The sequence below is a fragment of the Yarrowia lipolytica genome, chromosome 1E, assembly GCF_001761485.1.
Source record: "Yarrowia lipolytica chromosome 1E, complete sequence".
Classification (NCBI taxonomy): domain Eukaryota; kingdom Fungi; phylum Ascomycota; class Dipodascomycetes; order Dipodascales; genus Yarrowia; species Yarrowia lipolytica.
In genome coordinates, this window is record NC_090774.1 from 275545 (window position 1) to 299740 (window position 24196).

The 24196-nt window shown below is 48.4% G+C and overlaps 10 protein-coding genes across 10 annotated transcripts; 4 read left to right on the plus strand and 6 right to left on the minus strand.

Annotated features, from left to right (window-relative positions):
• Positions 1-1203: 1203 nt before the first annotated feature.
• YALI1_E02767g (uncharacterized protein) lies at positions 1204-2823 on the plus strand (the record flags this gene model as incomplete). Its single annotated transcript, XM_503449.3, has 1 exon — positions 1204-2823. The coding sequence occupies one exon, from the start codon at positions 1204-1206 to the stop codon at positions 2821-2823; it is 1620 nt and encodes a 539-aa protein (XP_503449.3).
• A 200-nt stretch (positions 2824-3023) lies between these two features.
• YALI1_E02799g (uncharacterized protein) lies at positions 3024-4379 on the minus strand (the record flags this gene model as incomplete). Its single annotated transcript, XM_503450.1, has 1 exon — positions 3024-4379. The coding sequence occupies one exon, from the start codon at positions 4377-4379 to the stop codon at positions 3024-3026; it is 1356 nt and encodes a 451-aa protein (XP_503450.1).
• A 1586-nt stretch (positions 4380-5965) lies between these two features.
• Positions 5966-7753, minus strand: YALI1_E02832g (uncharacterized protein; the record flags this gene model as incomplete). The annotated part of the gene is made up of 1 exon (XM_503451.1): positions 5966-7753. One exon carries the CDS (start codon positions 7751-7753, stop codon positions 5966-5968), a length of 1788 nt encoding a protein of 595 aa, XP_503451.1.
• Positions 7754-8782: 1029 nt separating this feature from the next.
• Positions 8783-9517, minus strand: YALI1_E02850g (uncharacterized protein; the record flags this gene model as incomplete). Its single annotated transcript, XM_503452.3, has 1 exon — positions 8783-9517. The coding sequence occupies one exon, from the start codon at positions 9515-9517 to the stop codon at positions 8783-8785; it is 735 nt and encodes a 244-aa protein (XP_503452.1).
• Positions 9518-12955: 3438 nt separating this feature from the next.
• On the plus strand, positions 12956-13906 carry YALI1_E02885g (uncharacterized protein; the record flags this gene model as incomplete). The annotated part of the gene is made up of 1 exon (XM_503453.1): positions 12956-13906. One exon carries the CDS (start codon positions 12956-12958, stop codon positions 13904-13906), a length of 951 nt encoding a protein of 316 aa, XP_503453.1.
• Positions 13907-15144: 1238 nt separating this feature from the next.
• Positions 15145-15795, plus strand: YALI1_E02906g (uncharacterized protein; the record flags this gene model as incomplete). Its single annotated transcript, XM_503454.3, has 1 exon — positions 15145-15795. The coding sequence occupies one exon, from the start codon at positions 15145-15147 to the stop codon at positions 15793-15795; it is 651 nt and encodes a 216-aa protein (XP_503454.2).
• Positions 15796-16268: 473 nt separating this feature from the next.
• Positions 16269-19414, minus strand: YALI1_E02948g (uncharacterized protein; the record flags this gene model as incomplete). Its single annotated transcript, XM_503455.3, has 2 exons — positions 16269-19310; positions 19370-19414. The coding sequence occupies 2 exons, from the start codon at positions 19412-19414 to the stop codon at positions 16269-16271; spliced, it is 3087 nt and encodes a 1028-aa protein (XP_503455.1).
• Positions 19415-20074: 660 nt separating this feature from the next.
• Positions 20075-20595, minus strand: YALI1_E02959g (uncharacterized protein; the record flags this gene model as incomplete). Its single annotated transcript, XM_002143024.3, has 2 exons — positions 20075-20379; positions 20520-20595. The coding sequence occupies 2 exons, from the start codon at positions 20593-20595 to the stop codon at positions 20075-20077; spliced, it is 381 nt and encodes a 126-aa protein (XP_002143060.1).
• Positions 20596-21069: 474 nt separating this feature from the next.
• YALI1_E02966g (uncharacterized protein) lies at positions 21070-22092 on the plus strand (the record flags this gene model as incomplete). Its single annotated transcript, XM_503456.3, has 1 exon — positions 21070-22092. One exon carries the CDS (start codon positions 21070-21072, stop codon positions 22090-22092), a length of 1023 nt encoding a protein of 340 aa, XP_503456.1.
• A 78-nt stretch (positions 22093-22170) lies between these two features.
• On the minus strand, positions 22171-24060 carry YALI1_E02996g (uncharacterized protein; the record flags this gene model as incomplete). Its single annotated transcript, XM_503457.3, has 1 exon — positions 22171-24060. The coding sequence occupies one exon, from the start codon at positions 24058-24060 to the stop codon at positions 22171-22173; it is 1890 nt and encodes a 629-aa protein (XP_503457.3).
• Positions 24061-24196: the final 136 nt, after the last annotated feature.

Here is a 24196-nt window from a genome sequence, read left to right on the forward strand (position 1 = left end):
ACTGTGACATCTGTTTTTATGTGAGCCTCGGGTTCCATCATGAGCTACAAGTAGCCACTTGTACTGTACTGTAACAGAATTCCAGGTCTAACTAAATTTAAAATGAGACACCAAGCTTCAAAAACTTCGCTATTCTCGTAACTGTGACCCACCTGAGTGTCAGGACGTCCGCTTTCAGGGGATGCCTTGAAGCTAGAACATACTTACAAGTTGTCGTTTTGCGGAAACTCGATGAACTTACCTTTAGTCCAATAGCCGGTCTAGTTCAGTGTGCAATTAAGACATTATGTTTCGTCCATATTTCCGATCAGCCCCCAGCTTCTAAATGAGACGTAGCTCCAAGCCCCAATGACGAGGTCCAAAAACTGCACTGATTTGTACCAGAGACGAACACTAAAAGGCTTCTGCATGTGTCTTTGGTCATGTGGCCGCAAGTGTCTGACAAGATATTATGCGTGGATGGTCTGTAGAGAATAATGAGATCTCACGCAAAAGTACCGGATGTGGGGTAAGGGGAGTTTACCCCAACAGCTGCTCCAAAAAAATAATTCACTTGACAGCCTCTCTCTTGGCGTTTTCGAGTTTCCTGATGGCTTGCCCATGGCAAATCATTGTAGATCATGTATGGTGCTCCAGATTGGGTCAGCAGGATGCAGCTCACATGCACACCTTTGTGCACTCTTTTAACTCCATGGCCTACTGCTGCACACCTGACAACTACAAGTAACTACTGACAGATAGCAATGTACATAAACGGTAGATGCACGTCGTGCGGTAGTCCGTAATGTTAGCTCAATTGACACCTCGGATATCCGTATTAATTAGCAGATCTTCTAATAATAATCCCACTCTTTTCGCCACTACACGACTCACCGCACAAACGGTTATCAAAAACAACGAAACAAGCTACATGCCACACAAAGCCCTACGATAAAGGACAAAACGATACGCTGCACTCCAGTTTCGGGGAATAGACAGCTGAAAACGTTTTCCCAGTTATTAATACGTCACATATCCCAAGCACCAGGGGATCAAACCTCGCAGTACACTTCCTTCAGCATAGCACACCTGAAACCAACCTACATATCCATCGTCGGCAACGTCTCATCTGAAACAAAAGGGTATTCATTTTCTCCAGAGTGCAGAGTCCAAAACTCAATACACGATTATCCCCCAAGAACATGAAAGCCGTTCCTGCGCAAAATGGCTTCTTATAAACCCTATCCAGGATCGGATTCCAGCAACCCTACGAGCTCTCCAGGTGAAGCCAACAATAACCACTACTCCACTCCGAGACTCTCATCACCAGCAGCAGCTGAGAGTAACAGACACACTTCAGTTTCGACCTTGCCCGCAACCGCAGAGTGGGATCAGTTGCCGTATCCTTCCTTCAACAACTCAATACACCATAAGTCACAGAGATCTACATCGCCTCGTTCACCACGAAGTCCAATGTTGCCACCTCAAACAATCAGCAACCGGAGATTCTCTCCCAGGGAGTCTCCTGCCATCTCAAGGCAGCCATCCCAACGAACCAGAGCCAGATCATCCACCGTCACTTCTGATGATGGTCGTTCTGTGTTCATGTCTGAGTTCCGCAAGCATTCTGGATCAGGAGCGCGACCAGATATGAAAGGCTTGTATGCAGATCAAGTTGGATCTGAACAGGCTATTGCATCTGATGACGACTCTCTTGTTATCCCAGGGACCATGCCCAGATCCAATCCAATTCCCAGATCTGAGATCGAATCCGAACCCATGGAGCGGACCTCATCATCGAAGAGGTCTTCCAAGATATTCACAAGAGGCCGAGTCTCCCCTGACGGCTCTATTGCTGGTGACGACTCCGAGTCTGGGTTCATGGCAAAGGTGTCCAAACTGTTGAAGACCAAAGAGAGCAAACAAGACCTCATCAATGACATTCTGGCAGATGAAGCGGCCAACGGAAACTCCCAAATGTACGAGGAGCATTACCAACAAATGCAAGCAGGGACTCTGCCTGTTGAAACGCAACCCTCAGCCGTAGCGTTCTCACCACAATACCCACTTCCATACCACTACCCCGAAACTGTGGCTCATATACAGATACCCCCAGCTGGAACTCAGCTCGACAAGTCTGCTGAGTATGACCTTATGATGCAACGACAACAAGAAGAGTTTGCAGCTGATTTGGAACCGGGTGATTCAAAGGTGCCCAAAAGGAAGTCCAATTCAAAGAAGAGCAGGAGTGCTTCGCCTTCCCTTCATGGCATTGGAATTGATGGAATTGATGGCATGATGATGGTAGATGGCTCGATCGACCCTCTGACCGCGGGCCATTTTACACACAGCAAGCATCATCGTTCCAAGTCCAAGACATCCAAAAAGTCACCGACAATGTCACCTGCGATGCTACCCACTAACCCACAATCCAAGACGGTGCCCTACCCGTCTCACCTTTCTCGAAACTCGAGTCCGCCCATTGACATCCTAGAGCTGTCTGCTTTGGATAAACCTTCAAGCAGCCGTCGCAAGATGAAGCGATCTAGTAAGAAGAGTCAAACCGACTATGGCAAGATCATGCGCCACCTGTATAACTCGATCCCGTCTCTCGATGTCATTGTCAAAGTAGTCATGGAGCCTGTCGAAACTGCAAGAAAGTCTGAATATCCCAATTTGGCAATTGTTATTGCTGTGGTAGAGCTGCTAGTGTTTATTTGGTTGCTTTATCAGGCAATAATCATTGTTGAATTTGCATGTGCCGTTATTCGGTTCATTTGTTATCCGGCCATCTACATCCTGAAGGCCATTGCGTCTCCATTTGCATCCATAAAGAGAGTCTGACTACAAGTAGGAGGAGTTCATAGAGTCTTAGACAAACACAATATCAATGTTAGATTTTCCTACACCCGCTTGTATTAGCACCTACAATAAGGTTCGTATTCATCACTAAGATAGAACAGTTCGTCTATTAAATACATTCCCAACCTTTCTATATTAGTCTAATCAAGGCATAGTCATTCATGCCATTCAATGTCAATGTGTTAAGCCTCAAGTTCCTTGACTTCAGGAGCCTCATTGACCTCAAGATCCTTGTTTTCGGTGGTTCCCTTCTCCTGCTTCTCCTTCTCCTTCTCTTCCTTTTCTCGTCGCATCATCTCCTTGAGATCATCTTCTGATGGTTCGTACATGTGCCAAACGGTGTAGTGAGGCAGCCCTCGTACAGTGAAGCCCATCTTCTTGCACATCTTTCCGAAAGCCTCGGTCTCAGCATGGTTCTCAAAAGTGAAACCGGTGAAGTGAGCACCTGACAGGAACACACGAGATCGGGCGAGAATGGAAACACCTCCAATACCGTCGAGATCAACCTGTTCATCAGGGTTACCGTCAGCGTTTCTGACGTATGCCAGATGGGGCCGGTACGTAGGGTACTCAGCGTAACCCTCCACGATGACCTCATCCTCGTCCAGTGTAGCAGCGAGATCAAGGGCAGGCTGGGACTCCTGCCACGAGTTCAGGTCGTAGGGCTGCTCACTTCCCAGCCAATCAGGCAGAGGTCTCCACACATTAGGAACAATGACATCAACGTTATGCTTCATCAGATCCTCGATGATGGTGGGAGGTGAGGTCTCAATGTCGGCATCACGCCAGTAGACCCAGGAATGTGTGGGCTCCAGCAGAGAAGAGAGGAGCCAGTTTCGGGCCCGGCCCATGAGCTTCCTTCGAACACCTTGGACAGCAACGCCGTGTCTGTCAGAGAAGTCTGTACCGACAGCAGATCCAAAGTCACGGAACAGAAGGGTGATCTTGTTGAAAGGCATTTTGGGGTCGGCGTCGCTCTGGATCGAGTTGATCTCATCCTCCAGCACATTGACGGTATTGTCATCCGTGTCCGAGATGAGAAAAGCGAGATCAATTAGGTTGTGGTCATATGTGAGGTTTCGGAGATGCGAGGCCATGATAGGAACCACCTTTTCTACGTTTCGCAGGGGCATGCACACCAAAACGCGTTGGTTCAGGGGACTGTTTTTGCTCCAGTCACCGGCTGCGTCACGTAGATCGACAAAGCTGACCTCACCAAGGGGCTTTCTGTGAGCCTCAGCAGGGCTCTGTGAGCTTATGGATCCCTGCTTTATCGAATCCGACACGTACTGCTTGTATCCCTGTACCGATTGAAGCACGTCGGAGTAGCTGACCTCGTGGTGCGAACCAAAAAGGAACACAATCAACGTCACAGCCACAAAAACAGCAGCTAGACGGAGCTTTGTGATTTGTGGGACCTGCAGGTTTGGTCGTGATAATGGCGACGGCTTTCTTGGCTTAAAATCGGTTCTGTAGTCGACTCCACCAGTCTTTTCGTACTTGGGCAGCTCGTTGGGCTTTTTGTCTCTCGAAATCATCTCGAGGCGTGATGCAGAAATGAAGGGAAGCCGTGTGTCGTGTGGCGATGGAGAGGACGTCGGTGCCTAGCTACTGTAAGTGGATAAGCGAAAGAGCTCAATGCTAGCCGTGGGGGATATGCAAGTATTATGTTATGGCGCGAAAGACCGCAATCCAGGCTGAGAACTTAATGCATGTCTCATTAGTAGAACCTTGTCACCAAACTCCACGTGGCCAGTTTCGGAATATCAGATTTATGGACCCTGATATTTTTATTGGACCAGAGTGTGGGTATCAGTCCCGGAACCCCACCTGCTCAGCTCATTTTCTCTTAAATGGAGTTTCCGAGGCACCAAGGAGTTTCTTGTTTACACTGGCGGTAACCTTAGGGCGTACCTGCGTCGGACACGTGGATTTTACGTGCGAACTCATGCGTGAGAAACAAAGACCATGACAGCTCTCTCAAGTGCTCATCTTCTTCCCAGTTGTCCATATCTGGCCAGTCCAACAGACTGCTCGGCTGAAGAGGCTCCTAAAACGCGGCCCAGAACAATAGAAAAGGCTTGTATTGATGCAACCAAAAAAAAAAGACTCGCGTAAAGCCTACTTGAGTGAATTCAAAAGACTGCTGCTACTACAGTACTGCCGCTACCATGCCTTGTAATTGTATGAGGAAATGTTCGCTCCTGAGATTGTCCTCCCGTTTTTAATGTTTCAGGTTCGTGGGCATGTCGGTTTAGCCCAACTCTCACACACCCTACCCCAGAAACAGTGCATGTATAAGGATGTCTATCACCGGGGAATATACAGAACTAACCATTATTAGATATTGGTAATTAACACAAGTAACCTATGGACCCCTTTCACATACAATGTACCAGTACTTGCACACTGTACCTCGGTTCACTGTCCTCTTTAGGTTCCTCCACCACTCTGGTCGCAATTCTCGCGTTGATGGTAAACAACTCAAGTACGATCTCTATTTTGGGTTGTCTGCTCCATCTTTGGAGCATTTATACTGTACGACTACCGAATGTAGCTACCACTGAGTATGCCTAACCATCTCGTTAAGATGTGTACCATTGAGGTATAACGACAAGTGAAGAACATACAGAGCTGCTGTTGTAAGGTGAGGTCCGAACTTGCTGATTACGCGCTCAAATGACACTGAGACAGGGGGAACAAAGCGCCCCTCAAACTTTTTTCAATGAGGGTATTACATTAGGGCCTGATCCGGTATCATTATTGCGAATTATGAACGTGCTTACAGAGAGATAACAGACGCTGCAGCTCCATTACCCGTGAGTATCGCTATGCGATGAGAGCTGCATGCCAAGAGCTGTTGGAGGCCCCTATACGAAACTGACATAATATTGGGAGTGTGGCGTGCCATACAGTAGCTACACCTAAGTAATAGATACAAGAAGCATGGGATCCCGCTGTTTCTCAATTCTCAACTAATGGCCAAAAAAAGCTTCCTCGATCATATCGATTCTTCCCCGTCTCATCTACGCACAGTGCCCAATTCAAATATAAAATAGCATAGGTGTATATACTCTACTCGTGCAGACGATAAGAGCAATAAAACCAGTACATCGGTAGGTTCTTAGTGGACTCTCTGGAGTCCGCTTTCCTCAGGTCTCCACCACTCTTCATCCAGAGCATCCCAGGTCTCCTGGGCAAGCTCCTGAGCTCGCTCAGTGGAGGCGGCCTTAGCATCAATGTAAATCTTGAGCTTGGGCTCAGTTCCACTACCTCGAGCAGTGAATCTAATAAACTCATCGGGGTTATCGTGAGTGGCCAGAGTGGCAGTGATCATCTCAGTAGATGGAGAAACAGGAAGAGTGGGCTTGTGGTCAGGAGTGGTGGAGTCGTAACCAGTGGTAAGATCTCTCCAGCTGGTCACATCAAAGGGACCAATGGTCTTGGGGTAGTCGCCCTTCTGAAATCTACCTTTGAAGTAGGATCGAACATGCTTGAATGCTTCAGTGGTGAGCTCAGGAGTCTTGGCAATATAGTAGCCGTTCTTCTCAGCAAAATGGCCGTATTTGTCATAGAGAGAGTTGAGCTTCTCAATAAGCTTGGCGCCTCCTCCATAGGCCTGAGCCAGCTGAAGGAAGACGAGTGACGCGCTCACGCCGTCCTTGTCATGTACACCGGGGAACATATATCCAATAGCCTCCTCGTAGGCAAAGGGCACAGTGTAGCCCTCCTTCTCGAGATCAATAGCTCGGTTTCCGATCCACTTGAAGCCAGTAAGAGTATCTTCATACAGGAAGCCCTCCTTCTCAGCCATGAATTTCAGCATCTGAGAAGAGACTGTGGAGTTGAGCATCGCAATCTTCTTGCCAGAGTTCTTGTACTGATCCCACTGGTAAGCAGAAAACAGGATACCAATCTGGTTTCCAGTGAGCTGCACCCACTTATCTCCGTTCTCCTTGACAGCAACAGCGAATCGGTCAGCATCGGGATCGTTAGCAACAATGAGATCAGCCCCCTGAGCATCACCGAGTTTCATAGCGAGATCGAGCGCGCCGTGCTCTTCGGGGTTAGGGAATGCTACTGTGGGGAAATCGGGGTTGGGCTCCTGCTGCTTTCGAACAGAGAAAACATCTTCCAGAGGAATGCCAAAGAGCTTGAATGCCTCAATAGAAGGCAGGTAGCCGACACCATGCATGGCAGTGTAGACGACACCCGAAGCCAGAGGGCCGGAGGGCTCAAACTTGTGGTGCACCAGGTTCTTTAGGTTGTCGTTATACTTTTGCTGCATCTCTGTTCGGTTGTCGATAGTCTCTCCCTCAATGAGCTTGTCCAACTTTGACAGGTCCCATTCAAACTTGGTGGTCTTGTCAGCGAGAGCGTCAATCTCGGCGGCAATGCCAGTATCATGGGGAGGGATAATCTGGCATCCGTTTCCCCAGTAGACCTTGTAGCCGTTGTCAGCCGCGGGGTTGTGGGATGCGGTCACCATGACACCACAAGAGGCTCCAAGGGCATCAATGGCGAAAGGAACGATGGGTGTGTGGACAAGGCCCTTGAACAGGTACACCTTGAAGCCCTTGTTGACGAAGGCCAGGGCTGTGAGCTTGGCAAACTGTTCGGAGTTGTGCCGATGATCATGGCCAATGACCACACCCTTGGAGGTGGCGTCGGGGACTTCTCGATCTACGTAGGAGGCGAGTCCAATAGAGGCCTGCAAAACGGTCACGTCATTCATTCGCGCGAATCCAGCCTCCATTCGAGCACGAAGTCCAGCAGTTCCAAATGAGATCCGCTTGCTGAGCAGAGTCTCCAGCTGCTTGGTGTCATTGGCGGTCTGCAGATCCTCAATCTGCTTTCGGGTGACGGGGTTCTGGTCGAGATCAAGCCATTGCTTTACTAGAGTGGTTGTCATTTTGATAGTTGTTCTGTTGTTCGTAAGTGGAAGCTTTCAGAACGACTGCAAGGTTCGATAATGGATCGATGCATCTCCCAGGTTGTGAGTATTGAACCCAAATTTCGGCACTTCCGTAGGTCCCAAATGAAAGGGCTTAAAAGAGGGCATGGGCCTCGTAGAACCAGTGACACTCGACATCGAAGCCGACCGAGCTCTCAATCGATGTTCACTGACCTAGCCATGACGGCATTTTCTCGATTTTGTCGCTAAGCTGCAACTACTGGACCGGTACCGATTCTTGTACAACTTCACACTGAGAACTTCTTAGTCATCTCAAGAACGCACATAACTACAAGTCGCTAATTAAAAAACAAACAAACGGAAACACTGTTCTCATTACGGTATCCTTGGTAACACTTCAATACAACATCTCAAGACTCAGAACCAACGATAATGCACCTCTGCTTCTTCCGTTGCCACTCTTCAATAAATCTCAGCGTCAACTGCAAGAAGACTCCACAACCACCAAGGAACCGCAGAAAACATTAAAGTCGGTTACAGTACATACTGTGTAGATCTCTCCCCTGTCCCACTCTCACACTCACTTTAAAGTGTGCTTCACTCTGCGCGACTGAGCAAATAAGACGACCATTGCGAGCACATTTACAAGCCATGAGCAAATTAGTGCGCAAATTGAAGATTTATATATAAGCCTGACTGGCCCTTGGCCTGTGCACATTCCAGAACACATATTACACATGATACCTGCAACTGCGCTTCTTGGCCACATTTCGACTTGACCCTGCCAAGATCACTGCACACCAACATCATCACATCATGATTGTGATACCCCCGCAAAGTAAGATTCCCTACATGTATACAAGCACATGACGATACCATTGGACCTGGTGGTGGCCCTACATTCTCTCACACACAACAGCCTGTAAGTGTCTACTGTACATGCTGTGACATCACACACATCTCGGATTAGAACAGCAAGTGTTTCATTTTTTCATGGTCATCTATCTGAGTCATTACATACATAAATTAGAGAAGAGCAGCGGCGGCGAAAATGGCGGCACCACCGACAACAATCTGAGAAACACCAGAGATACCAGCACCGTTGGCGTTGGCAGCAGCAGTTCCAGAAGGCTTGCCAGAAGCGGTGTGGTTGGAGGTGGAGTTTCCACCAGCAACTGCGGAGCCCTTCTTGAGCTCAATGTTAGCGCAAGCAAGTCGGGAAGTGTTGGGGGCATGGATAACGACGGAGACGTTGCCGAGGAAAGCACCAATGCCGTCCTTAGTGGAAGCGTAGAGCTCGGTGTACTCAGTGTGGAAGTGGGTGGTGGAACCGTTGGCTGAGGGGATCTTGCCGTGCTTGCCGGAAAGGTCACCAACCTCACAAGTCTCTGGCTTGGAGGCGTCACACTCAGGCTTCTGACCTCGCTGGTAGGGGTCAAGGTGAGCCAAAGTGGCGGCGCAGGAGCCGTTGGCGGGAACGGGCAGGGCGTGGATGTGGTAAGGGTAGGGACCCTCGACGCCGTCGAACTTACCCTCAAGGTCGACCGAGACATCAACACCGGTTCCGTTCTTAGCAGCAGTGAAGGTGATCTTTCCCTTAACGGTTCCCTCCTTGTCAAAAACGACCTCGTAGACTTCGCCAACGGGGTTGTCGTTGATGATGGCAGCATCGCCGAGCTTGCCGGTGACACCGTCGGTGGTGTTCTTCTGGGCCAGAGCAGCGGCGGCCAGGGTGGAGACGACAACAGACTTGAAAAGCATTTGTGTAATGTGCGAAAGCTATGTAAGGAAAGAAAAACTAAGATGGGGGGGGCAAAGTAGGTATTTAAGTAGACAGCGACAGAACACAAAAGGACGATCGATCTTCCCAAGATGAATGTCTGTGTTCCCTTATTAGGCATGGGCGTATTATTAGACTTCCGTCTAGCCTTGGCTAAGGTACCGTGCATGGGATGCTGTACACGGAGGAGCTTACATGGTTATATTCAGGGGCGAACAGATCTGAGTAAGTAAAATAGTCACGATACTTCAGGGTGTTGGTATTTTCATCGTATTTACTAGCAGATCTCAATGAATGTGTTTTTGATAATAGTCTGTCTTGTGTGGGAACATCGATTACCACCAGATGAACCGAAATGTATGTGTAGCCTCACATCTGCATGCGTTGATTGAAAGTCTAAAGAAACGTGAAAGCAGAGAAAGAAAGGCATCGGGGTAAAAAGTGTCGGTGGGTCCGTGTATCCAAAACCATACAAGACAGCTGCGAAAGTTGGGGTTGTAGGTATATATGTCGACTCTGTAGTTGTTGTAGATAGAAGGATGACGCGATACCTTCATTACGAATACCAATTACACCCACAAACAGTGCTGTTTCTCCTGGAATGCGTTATTTTTCCTTCCTGGGAATGATTATCAGATGCGGTTGTGTTGATTTCTCGTGTGGGATGCACAATGATGCGATTGACAACCGAAAAAGACAAAACGAGTGAGAAAGAATTACAAGGAAATTACGGTAGGCGCGGAAAGAAAAAAATCGATCGCTAAGTTGAGAAGACGGGTAGAACGCAGATTCAATTGGCCAGATAAGACTGTTGTTTTGAAACATCCCCGCCCACCGCCGTGTAAGTGTACTCCAGATGCAGCTACAATAACACACTACCTGTTAAAACGCGAGAAACTGGAACCAATCAGTGGTGCACCTTGCTATGTGAAAGCCTCCATATTTTTTCTGCAGGCATACAAAGGGGCACACTCTTTTCGGGCGCGGGTCTTGAGACAAGCGTGCCACCAGGTACCAAACTCTCAGCGCCCCTTCTTGGCAATTGACCAGCAGAATTCATGGCTCGGCAATGCCTACAGCCGTTGTTGGGGACCGTTCTCAAGAGTGACAGAGATGTAGTTCGCGGGGGTTCGAAAATAGCTCTAAAGGTTCCTGACCTTGGTGGCCCTAATGACCATTGCATTAAAGAGAAGGCCGAGGATCTACTCGTAGCTTTCAGGGCAGGTGAAAAAGCCAACCTCCACGGTTTGCATTTAATCAGATAAATCAACATTAGAAAGATCAGCAGGAAGCGTGTACTAGGGTCCAAACTTTGCGAGGAAGCGTTTTTATTGGGTCAAAACTGTTACCTCCACAGATTGAAGATCTCGGCTCTTCGGACTGCAGTTAACGCGACATGATTTTTAGAACTTCACTGTTACTTGTAGCGTATTGTTGGTACTGCAACAATGTTCCGAGACTGATGCAAACCGCTGGAACCAGCAGGCCTAACGTAGTGTGACTCATGGCAGGATTTCCTCAATTGAAGATCTACGAGTACGAGCTCCGTCCAAGGTTCCGATGGAGTCTCAGTTTGTTCAGCGGAAGCGAGAAACGAGGAAACGAGCAGCAAGCAACAAACGCTCACAGCTCTCGAGCATACTGGCGCATGTGCCGTGTATACGGGGAGAGTCGCATATAAGGGGTCTGATGCAACGCCAAATGAGAATTCTTACAAGAATGCGTTGACGTCAAAAGCGCTGCCCACCTACAAGTAGTCCATGGACAAAGGTCTGGACACTGCGGTTCACGGTGGCTAATATTATGGCTTTCACACCAGCTTGTGCAATGACTGTTTACCTCACGGTTTGAGTCTGAGTCAATGGTTAGAGGAATACGGCGGCAAACCCTCCCCCTCGGCATGAGCCTGAGGGGAACAAGAGATAGGCAGTCATAAACCCAGCCTTGTGTCAAAACATCAACTATAAGAACCGGTTTTTTCCTTGGCCGATGTTCCTGGGTTGCTACAAGACGGAGAATAGCAGGTTATATGGCTATACACTAACAAGAGCGTCTCTTTAACGCTTCAATCTTATGCAGTGTCGAAACTGTTCCTTGATGACGATCCTCGGAGGAGGCAACAAGCGCCTATGGGTCGTTACCCGGACGCGAGCACTCGTACAATACCAGCACATACTGTAAACGACACTCTAACTTTCGAGAGACCGAGCTTTTGGCTTCCAGTTACCCGGACCACCTGCACACGTACACACGGTGTGTGGGTGGTTTTGGAGTTACCGATCATAGCCGGGCCGTGGAATATAAAGCAGGTTGTCTTACCAGAATGAGGGACGGCTTGAAAGGTGGGTAAACGAAAGTTTTAGACAGCGACACAAGAGGTGGAGGTCTGCGTTTTATAAAACAAAGGAAAGGAGGCATGGATCCACTGTTTTGATACCTTATCAGGGCGACTAAGAGATTATCCAGATATGAGCACCTCTGCTATTGCGCCTCCACCTTTCTGACGTGCGCTATCACGGTCGTATCGCTCTAGCCAAGCTCGTTTGGACAACTCCGATATCGCCAGTGGAGACATCTAAGCTTTGTCAGGGCCTTCCGCGCTTTTTACACAGGACTCGGCTTTAAATGTCATGTGATGTACGATACAGTATTTTTAGGTAGACATTGGAGATGCGAGCACAACGGTATATGTTGGCTACTTGTAGTGGTGTCAGCCCTGGCATTCCTCCTTTAAAGCTCACTTATCACGGCTCCCATGTATGCTGTACCTCGGCATGCTTACAAATTTGCCACATGTTAGTAATATATCCTTACGGTGAACGTTGTCAGAGGTGACTAATTGACCCATTCTGCCGCTTAGCTGTAGGTGTTCTCGAACATTCATCTAATGGCGTGATAAACTCAACTGACCAAATGGTGACTGAGGGGATGTAATAACAAGAGACGCTTACTGATCCGCAATATATATATGTGACACCACATATTTTCTCCTTCGTCGTCAAGACCACACTTGTCTCATCACAGATCAGCATTTAGAGTGGATAACGACGCAGAGAAAGACCCCCACCAAGCGGTAGACTGTTGTCCCAACGCAGCATCTGAAAAATAACCGTAACCGCGCTTTCCCATATCACCTAATCCAACCCCAGATTCCGCAGGATCAGACATTACAACTTACTCAACACCACCGCGAAACACTCGAGGACTAAGAAACAGGCCCAGCATCACCGGCACTACCGAAATATTCCTGGAATCGGCGCTAGATTGTGATACTCCATCTCAAATTACTCGACTCACTTGCCAAGCCACCGACTCGGACTATACTCCACACTTCGGCAGTTGAACGGCATAACCCCCGAAATCAAAATCAGCAAGAATACTGCTGATAATTACAGAGACTACTTTCCTGCATACACCTCATGAGCAAGCCTATTGATATTCCCGATACCTCCGAAGAGGTGTCGCAGATCGATCTCGTTTCGCCCACTTTCACGCCAACGGAGTCTCAGGTGGGAACCCCCGACGCTATCCCCGTCACAGAAGAAGAGTCGGGAGCACCAGTACTCAAGCTCTCGGCCACACTCCCAGAGGTCGAGTGTCTGGTGCGAGCCAGAATCCCCACCACCAACGGAACCGAGATCTTCCTTCATCTGTACACCAACAATGTCGACAAGAAGGAACATCTGGCTATTGTTTTCGGAAACCACATCAGATCAAAGTCTTTGGACCGGCCACGAGAAGGCGAGACTGAGATGGACAGAATGACCCGAGGGGCTTACACAGGCCGACTCTTCCCTGGAAGACAGTCTTCCAAGGAAGGAGTCCCCTCCACCCGAACCCCAGAGCCCGCTTCCAAGGCTCCAGACACGACCCTGGTGCGAATCCACTCCGAGTGCTACACTGGTGAGACAGCCTGGTCTGCCCGGTGTGACTGTGGAGAGCAGCTTGACGAGGCAGCCAGGCTTATGGGAAACAAAAACTCCGGTGTCATTGTCTACCTGCGACAGGAGGGACGAGGAATCGGTCTGGGGGAGAAGCTCAAGGCATACAACTTGCAGGATCTCGGTGCTGACACTGTACAGGCCAACCTGATGCTCAAACATCCCGCTGATGGTCGAGACTTTGGCCTGGCAACTGCTATTCTGCAGGATCTGGACCAGACTAAGATCCAGCTGCTCACCAATAACCCCGACAAGATTGCCGCAGTTGAGGGACCTAACAAGGAGGTCACCGTGGTGGAACGTGTACCCATGGTTCCTCTGGCCTGGAAGGACAAGTCCAAGGGTATTCACAGCGACGAGGTGGACGGCTACCTCCGGACCAAGATTGAGCGTATGGGACATCTTCTCAGCGAACCCATGGCAAAATAAGACTGTTTGTACTATATGTTTCCAGTCGTTCCTAAGCATGAATAATTTTGCATATGTTCATCGTGCAAGCTACAGTAGGAACGGCTCAAGAATAACGAAGGATGTTTCAAGTCACCTGTTTGTGATGGGATCATCGTAGTTATGTATTTAAGATGATGACAATGACTGTAATGGGTGGGTAATAGAGTAAGTCGTTCTTGTAGAGTAGTTGTTTGTATTGTAGAAATGGTTAATAGAGACCATCAAGTGAACCTGTGAACCAGGCTTTATGCGATTCATACTGCAGTGAACCACATGGGAGGCGTGACGGATACTTTCTACTTGAGACTCTTTAGACGTGCAAAAAAACATAACACAGTAATTTCACAATTCGGCGCATCCTACGAGTAATACACTTGTATATATTCGTACAATGTACAGTACATACTGTACAGTATGTATACTGTGCCCAGTGGCTACCCGTTGTCACCTCCTACAAAGTCTGGTCTGAAACACAATCCATCCCATCCATGCATCCTTGTAATTATGCAGAAAGGCGGGGCAATAACACTTTCGCATGTGATTAAAAGGGTATGGTCAAGGCAAAGCGTCATCGCAATCTCCAATCACCTCAATCATATTCCTACTCTGTATACTCTATCACACCCTCTATGAATAGACACTCTTTACGGCGCTTGGAGTGCATGTAGTCTATCTCCGCTCTTTCTAAGTCAGCATCGGTGATATCGGAGAATTGGTTGATAGCAACTTCCGCAAGGAACAGATTCAAAACAGACGACTGCGCAATTTATACTGTAGCTATCCACTTCCAAAGGGCTTCAACCTGTGGCTCCCGTATATGGGTTGTCATGGTCTTCAATGGTTTACCAACCCCAGCAACTCACTGTAACTACTTTACAGTAAGTGTTAGTTCTGAACCGGTACGGGCTGTGGGGAGGGTCACGAGAGAATGCCATTTTTTGCTTTGTCTAACTATTACAAATGCTCCTAATTCTCCAGGAGATAAGGGGGGTCTAGGCCACGCAGTTAAGACGCTGCCACCGGTTGTTTTTGCCAGGCAACAGTGGCCCGCAGCTCTCGGTTCGGGTAGCTGCACAGTGCCGTTATTCGCCGCTCGTATTCATTAATAATACGAGGTCTGCAGGCAAGTTGAACCGATGTTTTGGGGGTTTAGGAGGGCCACTTGACCCTTTAACCCTTGCTCTGAGCATTTAGCCTGCTCTCTCTCTCCCAATGCAATGCTTACAGTTGTGAAGCCTATTTCGTGGCGGACCCTTAACACAGTACCGCCAGCCGCATCTATAAAGAGAACCATCAGTGCTCTTCAATTCCACCTCAGACACCCCAGTCTTCCTTTCAATCGACTTCGAACAACACACACAATGTCCGCCGAGAAAACCAATACCGCTTTCTACAACCTCGCTCCACTCGACAAGAACGGAGAGCCTTTCCCCTTCAAGCAGCTTGAGGGCAAGGTCGTGCTCATCGTGAACGTCGCCTCCAAGTGTGGCTTTACTCCCCAATACAAGGGCCTTGAGGAGGTCTACCAGAAGTACAAGGATCAGGGATTCACCATCATCGGCTTCCCCTGCAACCAGTTTGGTGGCCAAGAGCCTGGTTCCGCTGACGAGATCTCCTCCTTCTGTCAGCTGAACTACGGCGTCACTTTCCCCGTTCTTCAGAAGATCAACGTCAACGGCAACGACGCCGACCCCGTCTACGTCTACCTGAAGGAGCAGAAGGCTGGTCTGCTGGGCTTCCGAGGAATCAAGTGGAACTTTGAGAAGTTCCTGGTTGATAAGCACGGTAACGTCGTCGACCGATATGCTTCCCTCAAGACCCCCGCCGGCCTCGAATCCACCATCGAGACCCTCCTCAAAAAGCCCTAAGCGTGCTGAGGCTCTACAATCGCAAGAGGACTCGTGTTCGATCCGTGTGTCACATACATAGCAACTAATCAAGTAATTTAACACTATCATTTGTAACCGTTGAAGGGTGTAGACAGAAGCCGGATATCCCTCAGCTACATACTACTCGTAGAAGTAGGAGTCTCAAGTACTTGTACTTATAGATAAATACTCGTGCTTTTTCTCTTTTTCACTCATTGCAACATTCCCTCGTATCACTTGCTACAAGTACAGGTACTTCCTGCTATGGTCACACCATTCATTTATTGGGTTTAGCGCCAGGGCAGCACCGTTGGGTTGCATGGTATTAGTATTAATATATTCAGAGGCTATCACCGAGAACGGTAGCAACAAAAACATAACGAGGAATTTATTCCCTGCAACCTATCCTGCAACCTACCCAAAGGCATTCTAATTTAAATACATTCATACATATAATATACCCGTCGCATGCCCTACGCCTTCTTCTTCTTGGCAGACTTTTTGGGAGTCTCGACGTCGGGGGTGGAAGACGATTTTCGCTTCTCGCCAGCACCATCGTACTCTTTACCAACGTAAGAAAGCAGAGTCTGGCCTCGTCGCGCAAGCTCTGCAGGAGTCCTCGACAGGAAGAACCAGTCGAATCGGAACACGGGTGATGCTCGAATGGCGTCTCGGATCATCTCATAAACACCCTCAGTCTCAAGGCCGTACCTGTAGAGTTGAACCAGAATATACCGATCCTCGTCCTCAGAGTAGATTTTCTTCTGGCCTGCAGGGTAGACAATGACCATCTGCTGTAGAGGGGCCTCATAGCCCTCCACCTTTCGGGTTAGAAGAGTGTTTTGATGGTTCTGCTTCTTGGCCTTGTCCTCACCTGCCTCGATCTGCTGAATGTATCTGTCAAAGCCGTTGATCTCAGTGTATCGTTGCCAGAACACGCCAGCGTACTTCTTGATATCGGCTTGGGTCTTGTCCTCGAACTCTGTGGCAATGGCAGCAAAGTTGTTTCGACCATGACGCGCCGAAGCCTGGATGAAATTTGTGAAATCTCGTCGGTTCCAGTTGGAGAAACCCTTAGTGGACAGGTCTACCTTCTCCTCCTCTTCCTCCTCGGTGAGAGGCTCGGCGTTGTCAATCTCCTGCTGCTCAAGATCTCGCTCGCTCTCTCGCATCTCAAGCTCTTCTTCAGCTCCATCGGGAAGAGGCACCTTGTAACCAATTTGCTTTCGGTAGTAAGAAGTCTCCTTCTCCTGAATGTCGATAAGTCGCTGGGGGTAGAACTGATGGTCCTGGATGTTCAGCTGCTTGGGGGCCTTGGGGGCCTTGGGCGCAGCGTTCTTGCCCGCAGCAGCGCCCTGGTTAAGCATTTCTCGGTAGTACGAGTCGATGGAGTAGTTTTCCTTTCGCTCACGCTTGTTGGGTGCAATCCACACGAAGGGCTTGTTAGTCTTGCTGGTGTCCTTCTTCTTGAAATCCTCTCCGTTCCATTCGTAGGCAGAATCGGAAGTGAACTTTTGCAGATCATCAAGACCAAGAGAGTCGTAACGGGAGTTGAGCTCCATAGTCTTCTGCTGGCCTCGCTTGAGAATGTCGTCAATATCAAGATCAGCCTCCTCCTGTTCCTCGCCCTTTCCTCGGTTGAACACCTTCTCGGCACCAAATTGAATCATATTAAGCAGATCATCCTTGTTCTGGGCGTTGTTGTTGACTTTGGATTGCGATCGGCCTTGCTGAATAACCAGCTTGTCCAGACGCAGCTTCTGTGTAGCTCGCTCGATGACCTTCTCCTCGACAGCGTTTTCAGTAATGAATCGGTAGACATAAACCTGCTTGGTTTGTCCAATTCGATGAGCTCGATCCATGGCCTGAAGATCAGCTTGAGGGTTCCAGTCAGAGTCGTAAAGGACAACTTGGTCGGCAGTAGTCAAATTGATACCGAGACCACCAGCTCGAGTTGTCAGCAAGAACACAAACTTCTCGGATCCCTCCTTGTTGTAGGCATCAATGGCGTTGATTCGGTCCTCATGCGCAGTCTGACCATCAATTCGACAATACTTGTAACCTCGGAACAGACAGTAATCCTCAAGAATATCAAGGACTCGACTCATCTGGGAGAAGATAAGAACACGAGATCCCTGCTCCTGAATTCGCTTCAGAAGCTTGTCGAGAATCACCATCTTGCCAGCATTGTAGACAAGATGCTCATCAGTGGTGTAAGGAGGTCCAGGCTCGGCACCCTCGAACAAATAGGGATGGTTGCAGCACTTTCGCAGCTGCATCACAATGTTGAGAAGCCGGGTTTTGCCCTCACGCTTGCCAATCTGACCGTTGACAGCGTCAATGTCCTTCTCGAGAATTTTCTGGTACCATTTAACCTGCATGTCGGACATGCCAACGTAGAGGTTGATCTCCTTCTTGGGCAAAAGAGACTTCTCGACATCGGCCTTGACTCGTCGGAGTAGGAATGGCCGCAGAATCTTATGCAGCTGGTTCACGGCTGCGTCCTGGTCTCCACTCTGGTCTTCACCGAACCAGGCATCAAAAGCCGCAGAGTCCTGGAACACGTCGGGGAGAATATAGTTCAGAAGAGCCCACAGCTCGTGCAGGTTGTTTTGCAAAGGAGTACCGGTGATCAACAGTCGGTTTTCGGTGTGGAACAGACGGATGATCTGTGACAGAGAAGACTCCTCGTTCTTGATTCGATGAGCCTCATCAATCACAATGTATTGCCAAGCAAACCGTCGCAGATATCCCTTCTCTCGAAGAACCATCTCGTAGGAGGTAATGCATACGTCAAAGTCGCAGGTCAGAAGCCGATCCTGGATAAGCTGAGCTCGGCCCTCCTTGTCTCCCTGAAGAACAAGAACGTTGACCTCAGGAGTCCATTTGGCAAACTCTCGGGCCCAGTTGTCCAGGGTAGACTTGGGAACACAGACCAAATGAGGACCGGGAATTCCACGGAAGTATCGAAGGTATCCCAGGAAAGAGATGGTCTGCAGAGTCTTACCAAGACCCATTTCGTCGGCCAGAATGCCAGAAAGACCATGCTCATAAAGAGAGACCATCCAGTTGAGGCCCTGAACTTGGTACTCTCGCAGAGTTCCCTGAATGTAGCCAGGAGAAGTCTCGAAGACGGTTTCGACCGAGTTCTCGGCCTCCTCCTCTCCCTGCATCAGCTCAGCGTCTTCTTCCTTCTCGGTCTTTCTGTGTCGCGCGCCACCGGTGGGTTTCTCGGTGGTCTTGTTAAGACCGAGCTCCTCCTTTGCCTGTTCCATGGCCTTTCTGTAATTGGGGTCGGACTCTCCCTTGGACTTCAGGAAGTACTCAAAAACGTCGCTCAGCCCGTAAAGATGTTTGATTTTCTTGACGAGTTCGGGAATGGACTTCTGCTTGGGCTTACCAAGACCCTTGTCGGGAAGCAGATAGCCCGATCGGATGTTGAGCAGATCTTCGGTCGACAGCTGGACTGGAGGCGTGTCCCTGTTTGGGGTCGTCACGGTGGAAACCATGGAAGACTGGGGTTAGTAAAAGTCGTGATGAGAGGATCAAGGGGCAGTTTTGCAACGGTACTCACTCCTGGATTGGACTTATCCAAGTCTATGGGTGCTGGTCCAGACATTGTTGATGTATGTTGCAAGTCGCGCGAAGTCCACGTTTCTACGCAGAAAAGTTGCTTGTCGGTGAGGATAGGGTTTCGTCGCGCGTAGCAGTTGGTACACTAATTACTGGGAGCCCGGAAATGGGCATGTATGGAAAAGAGACTGGTGACGTTTGAGGGCAATATAATAGTATCAGCTAATATACATATGGCTCAAGGGGGAAACATGAGCGTGTCAGGAAAAAAAAATTATTTCGAACCTCCCCATCTATCAGCTCTGTCATCTTCTCTCATCGTTATGGCACGTGAAGTTTTCCTGCCCCTACGTAAAGATGCAGTCCAATGTTCCAACTGCTACAAGTAGGTCTAAAAGAGAGGTGATCAACCTTCCCAACAGGACAAGATTAATACAATAGTTTTACATATGGTACACCCTCGTTGACACTACAAGGTCAATTATACCGTGTTGTACATTCAACTGTACAGACATTAGCTTAGCTAATTGTACTGTAGCTAGTCCAAAGCTATTAATCACCCTCTTCTCCTTCTATGTCCCATGTATTCATTAAGTTGATCCGTCTATATATGTAAAATGACTCCCTGTCCGTCCTGAAACAAATACGATACACTACTCGGGCCGTATTCTACGCCCACCATAGCGTATATCCCTTCTCTGTAGTCTTAGATGTTATCCAGCTCATCCCACAGATCTTGAGGAATGTCTTCCTTTCTCATCATACGAGAATCGAGAATCTTGTCTCCGCTGCCGGGAAGTCGGATCTCGTGTGTGCCCTCGGCTATCGCGTCCAGCTGCTTGGTCTCTGGAGTTTCTGCTGGGATCATGAAGTTGTTGTCGCAGTAAGGACAAAAGCTGTCTGCTTCGTCAAAGTCCGTGAGATCTTTTCGGAACGCCTTTCGACACTTTTTGCATGCAAAGGTCATTTCTGTCGTCTTTCGAAGTGGGTGGTCTTCGGCTTCCTCGTGGCCTGTGTTAGCAGTCAAATATCAAAGCCGTTGTCATCCGTTGTTAGACACCAGGATCTCGTGCTCCAGCTGGCGCATTATCTCCCTGTGACCAACCCCCTGAATAGTCCGTCACCTATTCATGTTCCACGTCGATACTCACACTGTGGACAGTCATACCACTTTCGACAGCATTGTGTTCGGATTGAGACTTGGGCGTTAGTAATATGCTTGCACATGGTGGGTGGGTCGAGATGTGTGAAATGCAGAAAGAGCAAGATCCGTGTCTTTTAGATGTGTTTTGGTGTTTTCTATGGACCCTTCCAGAAGATCACGTTGTAGAGTTGCGAGGCGCGTGGTGATTAGATTACTCATGTGATCAGAACTGTAACCTTAATTCAATGTATATCGCCACCTTGCAAAACTGGAGATTCATGATACACGGGGATTATACAGCATGACATATGGTTAGTCTGTAGTATCTAGCTTACCAGTTTGTTGATATACGTATTCTCAACTCCGTGTTTGGCTGTCACTTCACAACTTATGGAAAAGAGATTGAAGATGGGTACTAAACCTAATTGACAAACCTTCGGGAACAGTACTGAAAACCATTGCTAATAGAGTTCCAGTTCGTTCAAGTGAGATTGGGTATATGAAAGTGAGCGAGGAACACATCTCTCAGCTCACTTTTCAAACCACACACCCAGAGCATGCCGTCGCTAGTTGATCCCGTGGCAAACAAAACCGACGAGGGAAATAACCGGACGGATCTGAAGGCCCCCGAGCCTGAGCACTGTCCAGGAACAGAGTCAGAGGAAGCTGGAAAGGCTGACGCTTGTCAAGGATGCCCTAACCAAGACATCTGTGCATCAGCACCCAAGGGACCCGATCCTGATCTTCCGCTCATCAAGGACCGAATGAAGGGAGTGAAGCACAAGATTCTGGTGCTTTCAGGAAAGGGTGGAGTTGGAAAGAGCACATTCTCTTCGCTCCTTGGCTGGGGCTTTGCCTCGGATCTGGACAGAGAAGTGGGACTCATGGACATTGATATTTGCGGACCCTCGCTACCCAAAATGATGGGAAGTGAAGGCGAACAAATTCACACCTCACTTTCAGGGTGGTCACCCATCTATGTGTCAGATAACCTGGGCATGATGAGTGTGGGCTTCATGCTGCCCAACCAGGACGACGCTATCATCTGGAGAGGCGCCAAGAAAAATGGACTTATTAAACAATTTCTGAAGGACGTTGACTGGGGTAATTTGGACTATCTCGTTGTGGATACGCCCCCTGGTACTTCTGATGAACATCTTTCAGTCACTCAGTACCTGAAAGAGTCTGGCGTTGATGGTGCAGTCGTAATCACCACGCCCCAGGAGGTTGCATTGTTGGATGTTCGAAAGGAGCTTGACTTCTGCCGAAAGTCAGGTATCAAGATCATCGGACTGGTCGAGAACATGTCCGGATTCGTGTGTCCCAACTGTAAGGGTGAGAGTTTCATTTTCGCCCCTACTACAGGAGGAGGAAAGGCGCTGGCGGAGGAATTCAACATACCGTTTCTTGGTAGTGTCCCTCTCGATCCTCGAATCGGAAAATCATGTGATCATGGAGAAAGTTTTGTGGAGGAGTACCCCGACTCTCCTGCGACCACCGCCATTCTGGACGTCATCAGGCAGATTAGAGAGGCTGTGGGAGACCCTCAAGAGGACGAGGACGATGACATGGATGAGTAAACTCGCATTTTAGATATGACCTATTTATAAATATATGACTGTAACGTGAATAATTAATGTGAATAAATATATAAACTATCATCTATAGTCAGAAAACTTGACCAGAAGTTCATCCACACCTGCAGCAGCATCACCTCTAGCGAGACGCTCTTGTTGGACATCGGAGAACATCGCCAAGAGCCGTAGTGCTAGCACCTTGACATTGCTAAGCTTGTCTGTGTCGATATTAATATCCTCCTGATCCTTGAAGGTCCGAGACACTTCGGCGTAGATCTGAGTGCAGGCAATGAGGAACTGTTTAAAGGTATTTACAATTTCTCTGTTGTTGAGATTGAGAAGGTCGTATAGTCCGTATGCAAAGGACTCCAGTTCCGCTGAGATTTTGGCGAGAATGTCAGAGTCATGATTATCATTAACCTGTGCCACAATCACAAGCTTTTCGAAACGCAAGTCAATGAGGTCAGCTTGGACATGTGCCCAGTATGACTCCAGAAAGTAGTAGACAAAGGCGAGGGACTCCCAGAGAATGAAATCAGACGATCTCGACCTCGAATAGTACACCCTTCGTTGTCTCCATAAATCGTTGAGTTGTAAGATGGTCTTCCGGATCGCCAGAAGCATGTCAAAGATTGCACTCAGCGAAGGCATGACAGATGGGGACACAATGATTGTAACAGGCCATCTAAGTCTGTATCTCAGCTTGTAATGATATCCTGTCACAAAGTCTGAGAATGAAGACGTATATGAAGTGGACTTCTTGTAAGACAGATACTTTGGGACTGAAGCCAAGAACTCGTTGTGTTTCTCATCAATAAGATAGTTTAACGCTGCAGAGAACGCTATGCTTCCGTTCTTCTTCTGTTCCAGTGCATCCAAAAAGACCATACTGAATTCGCCGTCACCCAGAAGATAAATGCCTCTAAACAGAGTGAGTAGTTTTTGGACCTCGGCAGTAGGCAGGATAGAATCAAGAAGGTTAGAGTAGACTTGTTTCTTTGTGTATCTGATCAACTCCTCAATGGCGAGCGTCTTCATGGGAAAGGCCATTGTCTTCTCAGAGTACCCACAGATGCTTTTAGCTAGTTTACCGACGGATTTCAGCATCTCAGTATCGTTGTTATTGCTTGCCTGGGCAATCAGCATCCCCACCGACAAGGCATCATTAGTAGACTGTTCAGAGATAGGATGTAAAAAGCTTCCCTTGACAATCTCGTACTCAGCTGTCACTTCATCCCTGTCCAGATCGGCAACAGGGAGCACCATGAAGTCATGAGCAGCGGAAAAAGAAGAAGGCAGCTTTCCGTAAAGGAGCCATCTGCTAAATTGTCTTAACCAGCATTTCTCCAGTGCGATGATGCACTCCTGGACCAAGTTTTGCAAGTCCGGGTAGCCCACCTGAACGTCTGATTGAAGTCTGCTGTAAATTGTTGATCCTGAAACGAACGGAAAAGTAGACAGGTCATTGGGGTCGACTGCTCTGCGGTCTTCTTCAGAAAGGTCCGAGAAGTAGAAGAAGTCGAGCAGCTCGTGAGTATATTCCAATCGTCTGGTCCATGGTGATGTGATTTTGAGCTGAATCTGAGACAAAGGAATCGTTTCCGCTGCCCCTCCAGTACTTGTGTAGGTAACGTCTCCTCCTAGGAGTCTCTTTTCCAGATCAGCTAGTTCCATCAGGTATTTTCTCACCACTCTTCGTTCCAGAACCTCAACAACCGCCTGGCAACACGGCGTGAACGCCACCGAAATACCAGCTTCTCTTCTTGATAATGCCGAAGTTGCATACATTGTTGACTTGACCCGCTCGTCAATGGAGGAAAATAGTCTCCCACATTCTGCAAACTGGTTGAGTAGTTGACGTTCAGCTGTATGGAGGGTCCTGTGCCACGAATTTTCCAGTCCGTCGAGCACAGATGATGTCACCAGTGGAGAAATGTTGCCTGCTAAAACAAGCAATATCTCATGGGACATGGTGGTCTTGTTATCGTAATGTCGTGAGTTGATTGATGCTCCTGTTTGAAAACAGAGTTTGATGGTGGTCGCGACTACGCGTCTTCATGCAGTGTTTTTTTTTTCTCATATACATTCAGTTAAAATTCCAAGTAAA